The sequence below is a fragment of the Gracilinanus agilis genome, chromosome 4 (genome assembly GCF_016433145.1).
Source record: "Gracilinanus agilis isolate LMUSP501 chromosome 4, AgileGrace, whole genome shotgun sequence".
In the NCBI taxonomy this organism is placed as follows: Eukaryota; Metazoa; Chordata; class Mammalia; order Didelphimorphia; family Didelphidae; genus Gracilinanus; species Gracilinanus agilis.
The window spans coordinates 173,885,917-173,900,971 of NC_058133.1; the positions used below are offsets into that span (position 1 = coordinate 173,885,917).

Here is a 15,055-nt window from a genome sequence, read left to right on the forward strand (position 1 = left end):
TGTATAAGAGACAGCTTCCTTCCTTCCTTCCTTCCTTCCTTCCTTCCTTCCTTCCTTCCTTCCTTCCTCCCTCCCTCCCTCCATCCATCCTTTCCTTTCTTCCTCCCCTTCCTCCCTCATTTGTCATTTTAATTTTTTCATCTTATGGACTTCTAAAGAAAATCTTCCACATATTGAATGCATTTTAAGATCAGAAAACTTATTAGTCTTTGCTAACCACCATTTGTCCTATAACTGAAGAGATGGAACGCTGACAATGCCATACAAACCTCCTAAAAGGGGACAACAAAATCAAATTTGCAGTAAGTTAGGATTAAAACCTTGAAAAGTCATGAAGAATCATTTGCTTGTATATGTGTGGAAAATGAGTCTATTTCAGTTGCTATTCATCTGAAATTGGCACACAGAACCCATCACAGCCATTATAGTTCTGGAATTCATCTGTAAAGAAATATGAGCAACTTTATTTCTTCATTATTTTGAACAAAGTAATCTAGAGTTTTTCTTTAGAAACTCAACTCCCCATAATATTTGTGCATGGTCATTTCTTTTTCCGTCAAGTGACAAAGCCTAATTTCTTTTTTTTTTTTTTTAAACCCTTACCTTCTGCCTGTGTATTGGCTCCAAGGTAGAAGAGTGGTAAGGGTAGGCAATGGGGGTCAAGTGACTTGCCCAGGGTCACACAGCTGGGAAGTGTCTGAGGTCAGATTTGAACCTAGGACCTCCCATCTTTAGGCCTGGCTTTCAATCCACTGAGCTACCCAGCTGCCCCCACAAGGCCTAATTTCTAAGACATCATTATCAACTTAATTAATGATGGGAATGTTTTAAATATTCTGTATCTCTCACCAAAGTTTAAATCTTAGTCTCCATTTAAACTATTTTTCTTTCAACAAAGATGACTACTATTGGTCCTGGACCTGGTACCACATAGAGAATTTGTCCCTTTTTTAACATTTGAATATTTTTTTCCTATTGCCTATAGTATTTGTCTTATTTTCTCATAGTATGACCCATATGATGCTATGGCCATTCTGGTATTCATATACACAAATACAACCTGTACTTAAAAGGCATTAGGATTTGGTACAGTCCTATCAGGCAGGGTAGCTGAAACCAGCTGAATAAATTTGTAAAACCTGTCTTCAAGACATTTTTCCATGCCTTATACATGGCTCCAAAATGAAGAGCCACATCTTAAATTCTGGATCTCTTAGTCTCATTCTGCACAGCATGCCTTCTAATCTCAGAATTCAGTTAGATCAGACATATACTTTTCTTTCTATGCATAAAGTGATTAATCTTTATTGAAGAGGACTCCTAAACCCCTGACTATTTAAGAACAAATACCCACTTTATGCTGATATGCTAGTCCTCAAAATCTTTCGTTTGAGTTGCTAGTTGCCTGTATTGTATCTTATTGAGTCCCACCCTTGTATGAAAGTGCAGCTGGTTTGCTATTTGACAAATCATATAGGACAGCTGGATCTTAGACTTGTCCTTTGTGACTTTAGATTTTCATTCTTTTGCAGCTTCCCCTCCCCCCTCTCCCCTAAGCAAGAAGATGAAGCATCCACATTTCAAAAGAACAGCTGACACTTCCTACAGAAAGTCAGTAAATACATCAGTTACACACAGCTCTTTGGAGTTCAACAGGTCTCCTTTTACATGCTTATGGCAGTGGTCCACATTTATTGGGAGGAAAGAAAAGGCGATACATACCGTGTTCAAAGAATGTGTGCTCCTTTACCCTCTCCCCTTTCTAGGGCCATCTGAGCATTTATGTCCTTTATCAGAGTGGGATGATAAGGCTATGTGAATTTCATTTCCTTAATTTTATATAAACATGGCCACCCTAAGAAAAAGTAGATTCCAGATATTATCACCCCCCTCTTTATCTCAGTTTATTATGTACTGCTGTATCAGGATATTCATATTACATTTTTGGGCTGTTATGGGAAAGAGAGTAGACATAGGAGTCCCAGTATTAATAATATATATTCCTACCTAACAAGAAACTAGGAGTGAATGAGTGTGTGTATATGTGTGTTTGTGTACATACATTTAAATATTTGTTTCGTGTACATATTATATACATATTTTTCATGGAAAAGTGACAGTGAATTTTGAGGAATTCTAATACTTTATATACAACTGTCAGCTGTTCTTTTAAAATATGTTGACTTCATCGTCTTTTATTGGTGCCAACAGATCAAAAATCTGAAGTCACAAAGGATAATTCAGAGATCCAGCTGTCTTCTTCTTTGGTTCATCTTATTATAAAAGAGCTTTAATTTGATATTAGTCTGAGATGTATAAGTTGGGGATAGGATCGTGGGATGGATATGGTGAGCTTTAACCAAAAATGGGCTTTGTCAGCTTAGGCAACTCAAACCAGAGAGGCTCCTAGATTTCAAGAGCTGGCATATTTCCATTGCTTTGATCAGTGAACCCAACAAGATGTGACCACTTCAGTGATTAGAGAAGTATATCCCTCTGTCCTGATGGGAGGCAATGTAGGATGGAAGGGGAATTCCCTTCCAGGACTGCCTAGGAGATCCTGAAGTTAAGACTGATTTGGCGTTAGTAATGAGACAAGGGAGAGAAATGGCTTTAGCCATTCATTCTGAGAATAGCAATGCTTTCTGTCCACTTGAACCCTTTAGTCGGGGACAGGCTCTAAATCTATTTTTTACTTTCATACTCTTCATTGCATTAAGGATGTTTATGTAAGTCTGTTCTATAATTCTGAGATTCTTTAGATCTGGGACTCTTTTATCATTTTAGCTACCTTGCATGCTTTTGTGGTTTACAGAATAGTTAGCATAGTACTCAAGGCATTCTTATTGAATGACTGCACTAATGAATTATGAAATACCATCTTTCACTTGTAATTGACTCCTGATTATCTAAATATTAAGTGCTATATGTTTGTATCAGGAACATCTCTGGATTTTCTGTTTTTTATTACTTATAGCTACTCTTTTCCCACTTAGTCTTTAATTTATGTTTATTATCTGTGCTCTTTTCTTGTTGTTTTCTGTCCTCAAATCTGATCATCCTGCCATTAGGACTGTTACTCTATGTTATGGCAGTATTTTAATCTATTTTCTCTTTCTATCTAAGTTTTCAACAAAGCAACAAGAGACCAACTGTAACTAACAGAAATATCGAAAAATAATTTTGATAGAAGTTTAGTCACACTTTTACACTTAGGTTTCATAATATTCACACACACACACACACACACACACACACACACACACACACACACACACCCTTCATACTTTTCAAATGCTAGCTTGTTTATTGATATTGATCTTTGGAGTTTTGATGTAATTAAAATATCTATTCTTATGTGTAAGAATTGCTTTGTGTTTTGCTATGATTAGGATATTTCGTAATAGAAATACATGTTAGTTTTAGTGCTGCATTTGATTTTGTATCCTAAGTTGCATTTGACTGTAACAATTGACTGTAGTTTTATTTTGCTGCTTTCCAAGTTAGTCCATAGAGGATTAATGATAGGAAGTAAAAGTCTTGCAACACTATTAAGATGCATACTAATTTCTTGGAATGCAACCAAAAATACAGGGACAGAAAGTCATACCAAAAACTCATTATTGTACCTTATATTTGTTCTGGATGCCCAGCAATGCCCTCTTTTATTTGTTATCAACATGTAATATTCAATGGAAAGTTTTGTGATTTTTGGACAGTCTAGAATTGCAACTAAAGAATAACAATATACAGGTCATTCATTATTATGACAAATTTGTTATTTAGCTATCTTTAGTAAGTTTTAAACATTTCATGATGCATAACCATATGTCTGTTGCTATTGACATTGCTACTGTTTCTCCATCTGATTATTGCATTTGACTTGAATATTGTTTGAAGGTCCCTCAACTATGGATTTCACTTGGCTTTATCTTGGGAGTCCTACATGGGTGCTCAAGAAAAGGGGGAAAAGTAGAACATTCTGAGATTTTTGGACTGCATGAAATCCATAGATATTGTTGGAATATTGGCAAGGGCTTTACAAACAATTAACTTATTTGGACATTTTTATGCTTAATCCTTAAAAGCATGATGTACACTGTAATTGTTAATGCTAATGAGTTCTCATCTAATTTTTTGTGCATTTTCCCCCCTTTTTACTTGAAGGCCTTATCTGTTTGGAGCGGGGTGTTTTTCCATTAAAGCTCCATGGTGAGTCCCAGTTCAAACCCCGCATGCCTAATTCATTTGCTGTACTCACAGAAAGTAACCCTGTTTTGTAGCTTTGTTTTAAACTGCATGGGCCAATTCACAGCTGGAGGCACTGCAAACTTACTTGTTTTTAGGTGAGGAGATGACTGTTGGCATTCAGGCTTTTGAAAAGCAACTTTTTCAGATCCTACTTATGTTGTAGAAAAAAACATCAACTTTATATGCTTGCTTTAAAAAGAAAAATATTATAGCCAAACCTCCCCTTATTATTCTCATGTCAGGGGTGAACTTTCCTTACTATGATGGAAGATGTCTCATACATCATAATGGATGCTGAGAAGAGATGTGAGATTCTGGATTTCTTGAGTAACCATATGTGTAGTGAGGCACAATGCAATATAGAAGTTTTGCTGAATTTTCTTTGGTTCAACCTAGAAAACTTTCTATTTTGAGGAATTTTTGATATTAGTAAAAGAGAAGTAAAATAAGGTTCCAAAGGAAAAAGAGAAATAATTGAAAAATTCAAAATAATTCCCATTTATAATACTTTATTTAAACAAAGTGCAAATTATGCTTTTATATGAAGATCTGAAATAAAAAATATGGAGAACATATATTTACTATTTCTCCATAAAGGAAAAGTTAGGTCATTTTATGTCTGTACAGATTTTTAATTGCATTATTAATTTTTAAAAGAATTACAGTCACATGGAAGAGCTATGTACCAATCAAATGGACTTTTAGGATAGTTATTTTAAAAAATATATATTTTAAAACTGCTAATAGGAATGTTCCCTATCTCTTCCCTATTATGGTACCAAAATTTACTCCTAAATATGTATTCCTAGGATAAGAGAAGTTTAAGTGTTTTACCAAGGTAGCCTCTAATTAGATAGGAACATGTTTAAGAACTTAAATGTTATAGATATTTGACCTAATATTAAAGGAACCTTGAAACATATAGGAATAAAAGTGGAATTTCCCTCTCAACTAAGTAGTTATAAATAGGATATGTAAAGTAAAAGCAGTTTTAATCACTTCTCAAGGCATAGGGATACTTGTGAAATTATAGTTCTTAGGCTAGATTAAAGATAACAAGAATGATATGAGTTGAATAAAATCCCTTGAATCATTTAAGTTATTATATTAATATTCTTAAGTATCATCATTCAATTTCTCTAGAACTTATTAAACATATGCCTTCACATTGCAACTAGCAGTGAGACTTGTTCCTGAAAAACCAAACCAAACCAAACCAAACCAAAAACCCCGTCAACATGCACAGCAATAAACATTAGCTTTCAGAAAAGAACTTAGAGTTTAAATTGATCTTAAAATGAGTAACTTCAACTAAATACAAAGAGGAAAGTAGGCATAGAAATATGGATGGAGAAGCAAATGTTGTGTGAAATAAGAAAGGACCGTTCTATCCAAAACTTGTGGGCTTTTCGAACTTAAACAAAGGTACTTGTCAACCAGAAATGATTTTGGGCTGAAACAAGATTAAAAGAGTCAGATTAAAGAAAGGGATATATGAAATATAGGAGTCTTTTAAATCATTGCCTGTCTTTCAGAAGACTGCCTTGTGGTTTGTTTGATGCCATCGTTAGCACACGAGAAACTCGTTTTTACTCACTTATGCAGACTTGGAGAGAACAAAAAAAGCCCTCTTTAAAAAGTTTCTTTGCCTAGCAGTGCATGTTTTTTCCATTAAGCTTTTAATGAAACCTCAAATTATAGCAGCCAAATGAATATAGATTTGACAGCTTCTAACATGTTGTTTATAAGAGTTTCTTTGTTTTAATAGGTTTTTCTCTTCTATTTTTGCTATATTATTGATCATTCAGCTGGGAGAATATGTTTTTATTTACTAATAATCTGAAATAAAAGTTATGCTAAACAAATGAATGCAAGAGAAGTCCTCTTACTGAAGGGCAGCTTCTTAAGATTCTCAAAAACCAAAATGTAAATCTCATTTACTTCTTTCTAAGGAGTTATGATGCAGAGAACATGGATGAAGTTATTCAAGGAAGTATTAGCTTTTGGTAAATCACATTTTTTTACTCCCTTCTTTCTGATACTTTATTCGTTTGCCATCATATGAGCCAATATTAGCTTAGTTCCTTTGCCTGGTGGTAAATACAGTTGAAAACTTTGTTTTCTTGGGAGAACACTATTAAGTCCTCTTTGATTCATCAGTTCAGATTTCAGAAGAGTGCGCCTTTAAGTAGTTTAGCTGCCCACTCTAAATTAGTTTAAAGTAACCACACACGAGTGTAAAAAAGTAAATAGGAAAGAACTTTGGTTTTTTAAAATGTAGATTTAAGAGGAAATGACTGACTTTTAATGATTATTATCATTTATTAGTATTTAAACTAATTTATAAGTATTTTAAGGAGTGCCTACAGTGAGACCAGTATTATTTAAATTATTACTCAATTTGAATTCATTTTTAAAACTCTAAGAAATATGCAAAATTTATTTTATGAAAAAAATTTTTTGTGTTAATATGTTCACTCCTTTGTATGTACAGATACATTTACCCATTTGATGATATTCTTGAACCAGTGACTGTAGTCAGCTTATTTGAAAGTCACTATCCATTTAAGACAGTATATTTATAGATATTAAATATTTGACTTGGCAGCACAAAGGAAATTATAGCCAATTTTTAATTTATTTTAAACCAGCTTTAAATCAATATTTCATTTGTTAATAATGGTTTTTCTTGCCAAGTGTAACAGTACCAATGAGAACAAACATTTTATTTTAGTTTTGCATCTCTAAATTTAATTCTACTTTGTTAAATAATATGGATTGGTTTTGTTTTTATAATATTTGTTTCCTTGTTTTATATGATTTTTGTTGTTGTTGACTATTAATGACAAAAATTTTAAAATAAAATCAATACTTCTTCAGGCTCTCTCAAGCTTTCTTGGGAGGGAAGGACATTGAATTATTGAATTTATTATTATATATTAATTATTGAACTTAGTTTGAGTTTGTGCATTTTTTTTTACTTGAGCCATACTAATTAAATAAAACTTAGGCTACTAGAATAATCTTTATATCTATTTGGAGAAATTATGTTATTATTATCCTATCTTTCAATGAGAAAATATTTTCAGTTTTACTACTTACCTCATGTTAAGTAAAGCCAGGTAGGAAGGACGAAAACAGTGAGAGATTCCCACAAATTAATGTTAAATCTTACATGAGAAATGAAAGGAAAATGGACGTGGGTTTTTAACTTGAAGATAGTATACCAGTAGGGGCATTTTAATCAGTATTTTTCCTTGGTTTTACAAAATAAGTCTTAAATATTAGTGATTCATTTATTTTGATGTTTTTAGAAAGGGAGTAGAAACAGTGCCTCCATCTTCTCTATTGATTTTGTCTGTGTTTGTGTTAATCTCAGCAAGACTCTGGTCTGTTTTTGGTGTCATGCATGTACTTACTGGGCACATCCCATTCTGTAGCACACAGTAATTCTTCCAGTCTAAAAGAAATCCTATTTTATAACGTTAAAGCTCTTCTTATTACAGACCTGAAAATTCTCCTTAAATATTTGCAGTTGAGTGTGGAGAGGAAAAAACTCCACAGGAGAAGCTTAATATTAAAGTTTCCTTGATTAACTTCAAACTGTAAGAACCAACATTGTTGCATTTAAATGATCTACTGAGTAGATTCTACTCAGTAATGCTAACACCTCCACAACTCCTTTTAATAAGAATCATTTTCATAGTTGTATGGCCAGATAATATTCAGGGAATTCCAAAGTCTTTTATTTTCTTCCTTGAGAATAGTTATTGCTCTGCCACCATAATATTTGTAAATAAGGTTATTTATATTCGTGACTTTGCTTGAAGTAGTAAATATTGTTTTGGTGTACATATTGCTTTGAATTTGACTCAGAAATTATGCCAAACCTGGGGTTTAATTTTTGCACATAGGATAATTTATGAAATACTGACAGGTAAAGGGCAGCAAAGAGCAGTAGTTTATAGTAAAAACAAGTCATTCACCACCTATGTTCATCATGATGTTTTAATCTCATCTATAAATTCACATAAATAAATAAAAAGCAAATAAATGAATGAATAGCTGAACAAACAAGTAAATAAATAAATAAATGAAAAAAGGTGGGGAAATCAGTAGAATCAGTAATAAGTAGAATTGGTTTCTAACAACCTTTCCCAAAGTCTCATTTTGACATAGACATTCTTTTCCCTACGTTCCAATTTATTCATTATTGGGGAAGAGGGACAGTGACTAGAACAGAAGGAGTTTTGCATAAGAGACAGACACCTCAAGTTTAGAAGTTGTTTTCTAATAGAAATTATTTTATGTTGGAATTTGTGAAATTCTCTTTATTGGAAGAATGACACATGAAAAATTAGGAAAAAATGTCTAGATCAGGATGATTTTCCAAAGGAGTGGCTGAAAAGACTGCAGAATTTTCTGAAATAATGCTAAATGGTTTAACTGCAAGTCATTATTTTATAGTTTCAGCTCTTTGTCTATGAAAGATTATTTTGAAATAGAAACATTTGGCATTGTGGAAACAAACCCTTTCCAATGATTGTGCCCTTGTCATATGTTGGTTTAAAAACCCTTTGGACTCCTGAACCTTGCAGCTTCAACATAAAGTATATTTTGAACTTTTGTCAATTCTTGACTGCCTCGAGTTAACCCAAAAATACGGTGGAATTGTGTCAACCTTTTTGTTTCTTTCTTTTCGATGTCTTGGTGCAGGAAAAAGTTTGACAACAATACAAGTCATCTCTGCCTTATAAATTGTGACTCTTTTCCTTGCTTCTACTTTCCTGGGTTATTTCTGGGACGATTCTGCTTTGCTGAAGTAAATTTCCTATATAGTCATTATGATGAGAAGAGCTTAATTAAATTATCTCTTTCTACAAGGGTTCTACACACCCATTCCCCAGCTGTCTTGTGAGGCAGACAGCAAGCAATTTTCAGGGAAGCCAACACTTTTGATCATCTATTGAATACTGATGATGAGATCTGTCAATATAAAGAAATAGTGAAATAAATACTAATAGCTATTGATGTACCTTTAAGCTTCCCCTTAATCTCTGTAGGAGCCAGTGAGCATTTATAAGTGATAATTGTATTGTTGGGGGAGGTAGTAGAAGTGGTTGTGTTGTTGGATGTGTGAAAACTAATAAAGTAAAATGCAAGGTGTTAGAAATTCTGGAGAGTTCAGTTATTAGCGTCACTTGATTAAGCTCCAAAACACTCTAATAAGCTCACAGTATATATTTTTTAGGGACTACTCTTTTACTACCTGCCACTCACACTCTTAATTTTAATGGTTCTCTGTAGAAAAGTGGCCATTAGTTTTTTCAAATCTTTACTTCAGGGTCAGCTTATTATGCAGATTTTTGACATGTTCTAAAGAAGCTGGTGTGTTTTCTCTTGTTTCTCTGTGCTGGTTTAACCACTTGGCATGTGACCTGCAACCTGCAATGTAAGAAAATGAGTTGTTAAGTTGTTAACTAGCATCCATATTTCACTTAAACCATTCCCTCCCAAATTCACACCCCACTGCTTACCCATTTAAGTGATTCTTTGATCTGATTTTTTGTGAAGCACCTCAGTATGGTTGTTTCTCAGGGACTGGGGTATTTCTAATATAGAGATCTGCCCTCCATGTACACCCCAAATATATATGCATTTGTAAGTAATTAGCAGAAATTGCTTTAGTTGTCACTATCTTTTCTCCCCTAATGATAAATTATCTTAAAGTTTCTTTTTCCCATCTCAAAACAAAATAGAAATTTTAAGAGCTCTTATGGAAGCATATGTTTTAACAGCTTTATTTTAGTTAACTATACATTAATGATAGTAACAATAACTCCCATTTTCATAATATTCCAAAAATCTCCAAGTATGACAACCATTTATAATAGTTATTTTGTTCTTCAGTCATTTCAGTTGTATTTGACTGTTTGTGATCCCTTTTGGGGTCTTCTTGGCAAAGATAGTGATTTGCCATTTCTTCCTCAGCTCATTTTCCAAATGAGGAAATCAAGGCAAATAAGGTTAAGTGACTTGGCCAGGGTCACATAGCTAGTAAGTATCTGAGGTTGAATTTGAACTCAGTTCTTCCTAATTCCCAGCATGACATCCTATCCACTGTGCCACCTAACTGCCCTATGTAATAGTTATAGTCTTTGTTATCCATGTTTACAGATGGGAAAAATGAAGCCTAGAGAAATGAAGTAGTTTGTGAACAGTCATCCAAGAAGTGTGGAGACCAGGTTTTGTTGATTTTATTGTGGATACTTAAGAGTAAAAAGAGCCCAAAATAGTGAAACAGATAGTCAGGACTAATCAGGTCAGTGTGTGGACTAGGTAGCAAAGCTCTCCCTCTTTGGAATATGTGGGTTGCTATTGCTGCTACTGACATTACCTCAATAATTCACCTCTAATGGGGTATCTAATAGGACTATTAAGACAAAATGTAAGGGGGCAGCTGGGTGGCTCAGTGGATTGAGAGCAAGGCCTAGAGACAGGAGGTCCTAGGTTCAAATCTGGCCTCAGATACTTCCCAGCTGTGTGACCCTGGGCAAGTCACTTGACCTCCATTACCTAGCCCTTACTATTACCACTCTTCTGCTTTGCAGCCAATACACAGAAGTTAAGGGATTAAAAAAAAAAAAAAAGACAAAATGTAGAATTTAGAACTTTTAAAGTGATAGTTGAATCGATTATAAAGGATTTGGGAAAAAATGGGATTGGATTTCTCTCTCAAGTGACTGACACCATTTCTAAAGAACATTTGTACTTCTCCTGTAGGGAGGAAAGCTTAAGTAGTGAGTTCCTCTTTATTAGAGATCTCCTCCAAAGATCCATGGAAATATCCAGGTTCCAAAGTAACTAATGTCTTCATATTGTATCCACTATAATAGAATGTGAATTCCTTAATGGTTTTATTTCCTTCTTTGTACCTCTTCCTAATTCCTTCATCTCAGTTAGCACTATATGTATGTGTATTTATATGATTTGATAAATGCTTGAATTCAGCAAAGAATTCCCTCTCATACTCTCTATTATATGGAGTCATAGAATCCCAGAATGAGAATTTATAGTACCTATGTACTAGCCCTTTCTACGTTTATGAATTTTCTCAATAGCATTTCTAATAAGTAATCTTCTAAACTGTGGGAAGAGCTCTACTGACAGAATACATTAATATTAATAACGACTTAAAATCTTTCACATCAGTGTATTTACAGTTTTATTTGGGGGTTTTGGTTTAGTATGAGTGTGCTCTTACAACAATGACCAATATGGAAGTGTGTTTTACATGATAATAAAAATAAATTAAATGTTAATAATGACTGGGCTTGAGGCATTGCTTTGCAGTTTAGAAAGCCCTCTTCTGTTATCCTTGAGAGGGATATTGTATAATATAATTACTCCTATCATATAGTTGAGAAGTTAAAAGAAACTTGGCCAGCCTTACTAAACAAATAAGCCTGCAAATTGGGGTTCAGGGCTAACCCCCCTAGACTATACTCCTTTCCTTATAAAATTTACCCCATTCCATATATGAAGATGCTGTCATTGAGGTACAGAGTCTTCAATATTATCTAGAGTGCTTTAGTAGAAATTGCAATGCATTTTAGTGTCTAAGTCTTGAGTTCAGATTTCAGCTTTGCTTACTGTACTACCTTGTGACCTTGGACAAATCTCTCAGTATATTTCATTATCCACAAAATGAGTCCTCTTCTGGTTCTAAATCTGTTTTCTGTTTCTTTCTAATCCCACCAGATATTCCAGGGTAATCCTATTCTTAAACATGTGGCTCTGTGTTAGTTCAGGTGTATCAGAAACTAAAACTGACTTTCTAAGTATAGGTTTAATTTTAGTTTTAGGGTTTATCTTAAGCCAATTTGAGACAACTAGCAAAATGGAAATAGGAAAGAATTGTCTCTCAGTGAACTCGTTCCTTGTTCTTATTGCAGGGTCTATTTCAAAAAGCAAGGTGTGAAACCTAGCTTTATGCTCATCTTCCAAATGTTTTGTCCCATTTCATGTTTACAAGATTGTTACTATACTCAGAACAAGACTTAAAAATAATGTTAGTACTTTCTACAATAGAAGCAACCTAGAAATAGGGGTAGAATGACTGATGAATTTGATTTATCTAAAGGGAGACTGGTAGCAAAAGAAGCCTACCATTATGGTGTAGTGGACTTGAGACCAATTCTACCTCAGTAATTTACTACCTGGGAAACCTTGGGTAAAACTTTTACCTGTCTGGGTCTCAAATTTATGCATTTGCAAAAGGAGAGTATTAGATTAGATGATTTCTGAGGGCCCTCCTAGCTCTAATATTTTGTGATGCTTAATCTGTGATCTTGAAAACATTTCAGGTAGAGTCAAGATCTGAGCAGGTGGGATTACTTCAAAGATGGGTCTGGTTCATAGAAAATGAGTCTAGTGCCATAAGCCATACAAAAGGAAATGAGGATGAAGGGAATGAGTGAGTGTGAGTACATGTGTGCTCGCGCAGGTGTGAAAGAGTGAGAGCTGAGAAAGGAGAAAGAGAGGTTCTATTAGTATCTCTATTTTACAAAAAAGGAAACTGAGACCGAAAGAGGTTAAGTGACTTCCACAAGATTCTACAGGAATCCTGTCTGTGGAAAGATTTGCAATCAAGTCTTGCTGACTCAGAGTCCACCACTTTATCACCTATACTACTTGCCTCCCAGTAAGATAATGATATTTCAGATGATTATATAAAATAACTAACCCAAGGGTAAAACCACAAATTAATATAAACAGAATCAGTGATAAAGAATGTTAAAGAGATGTAAGAGTTTTAGAAAAGAGAAGAGGATCTCCTGCTAGGACAACTTGTCAGGCAAATAAGTGAGCCTTTATTTGGATAAAGTTTGAATAATGGGGGGGGGGGTGGAATATATATATATATACATATATATATATTATATACACACTTTATAGAAGTAATTAAACTAAGTCAAAGCATTGTTCTACATTTATCCACAAACCATATAGGAAGCAAAAAAGGATTCTCTTTGGGTGCTTTAGTCAGCCAAAAGCCTTCAGCCTTTACCTCAGTCTTTAACCACTCTGTTCTCTGAACAGCAACAGACACATCATTTTCTAAGGAACAAGGAAGGAAAAATAAATACCAAATAGGAAGACCAGAAAATGTAATTGCATATCATTAGATCTACTACATGCACATTGTCTCTGGCATTTTGAATGAAAGCATTTTTGGGGTTTCATTCTGTGCAATCTGGTTATTTTGGTACTCAGTATTATGGGTATATGTGTTGATTCCATTCTCTTCTATCTCCCACATATTGCCAAGCCCACATCCTGTATTTCCAACTTGAAAACTGAAATTGAATGATGAAGGATTTTGTTGTTATTGTGAGAGGTTTGTGATGGCTCCACTTTTCTGTATTAAAATCCACAGGGAAGGTGGCATTGAACTGAAAAGAACTTGGATCTGTCTCAGTATAGATCACAACAAAGTCAGCTTTCTTTTTACCTTTGAAGTTAACTTGACGAATCACTAAAGCTTTAACATAATTTCTGACTTAGTATATGTTGGACACAGTTTTCCCATCAAAAGACAGAATTCCCTTATGGCAAATGCATGACATTTGGGAGGGGTAATAGTTGACTTGTAAGATGTGAAGTTAGAAAAGACTTTATAATCTGATCTGGTTGGGGGTCTTATTTCACCATGTTCATATTTTGTTGTTTTCTTGTGTGTGTGTGTGTGTGTGTGTTTTTTTTTTTCAAGCAAAGTTAAACCACCACCCCAGATTTCACCCAGCAAATCAATGGGAGGAGAATTCTGTGTGGCTGCCATCTTTGGAATGTCCAGATCCTGGTTTGCAAATAATCCTGGTCTGAAAAGAGAAAAAGGTGTGTATCTTTACTGAAATTGCATATTTGCCCTTTGTAAACAAATTTCCTCTTGTTATTTTGCATTCTAATTATTTCAGCAAAGGTTGTGATAATTGCTACATTTGAATACTCTCTTCATTTATATATATATATATATATGTCATCACTGTTGTTTATATTCCACTTCTTTAGGATTAAGTAGGAAAAGATAATCTCTCTTTATATGTGTAAATTGAGGGCCTCTCAGGCCTTTTCATCAGAATTGGCATTCTGAGAGCTGTGCAGATAAGGAAAGTTTTGGTAGGGACAACAATGTAGTTTACAATAACACTGTAGCAAATAAGCAGATTCCTCAGTAAGAATCTAGATTGCATGCAGATTTTTCCCACATTCATGCATATCCAAAAATTTGAATCTTAGAAACATGCAGAAATAGAAGGGCTTTTTAGGCATAAGCCTTCATATTACTTCAAAGCCAAGTGCAGATCAAGTACTTCTCTTCCACATTTCTGGCTCCTTTCCTACTAGTTAGAAACATAATCAATGAAAAATACATTTATTAGACACCTATTCTGTGCCTGGCTCTGTTATTGGCATCAGGGTCAGAAATATAAAGAATGAATCAGTTCCTCCTCTCAGGAGTTTACAGGCATTCTGTTCGTAAACAAAGCAAGGGCAGCATTCCCTTAAGCTGTCTTACTTTGTCAAGCTTCCTCTATATGGCCAAATTTCTAGAAAGACTCATCTAAAATCACTGACTGCAAATCTTCTCCATAAGTCAATCCTTACTCTCTTTGCTCTCTTGACTTCAAACCTCAGTACTGTAATTTTTTGAATTAATCAACAACCTCCTAATTCCCTAGCCCAATGTCCTTTGATCATCATTTGCTGTTAACTATCTATACCTTCTGCATATTCTTTCCAT

At 34.3% G+C, this 15,055-nt stretch overlaps 1 protein-coding gene across 1 annotated transcript in view; it reads left to right on the forward strand.

Annotated features, from left to right (window-relative positions):
* Positions 1 to 15,055, forward strand: part of BCAS3 (BCAS3 microtubule associated cell migration factor) — an 881,625-nt gene that overhangs the window by 408,725 nt on the left and 457,845 nt on the right. The window contains exons 16-17 of the mRNA XM_044671669.1: positions 4,168 to 4,212; positions 14,024 to 14,148. Coding sequence (XP_044527604.1) covers positions 4,168 to 4,212; positions 14,024 to 14,148 — 170 coding nt within the window. The remainder of the gene's footprint in view (positions 1 to 4,167; positions 4,213 to 14,023; positions 14,149 to 15,055) is intronic.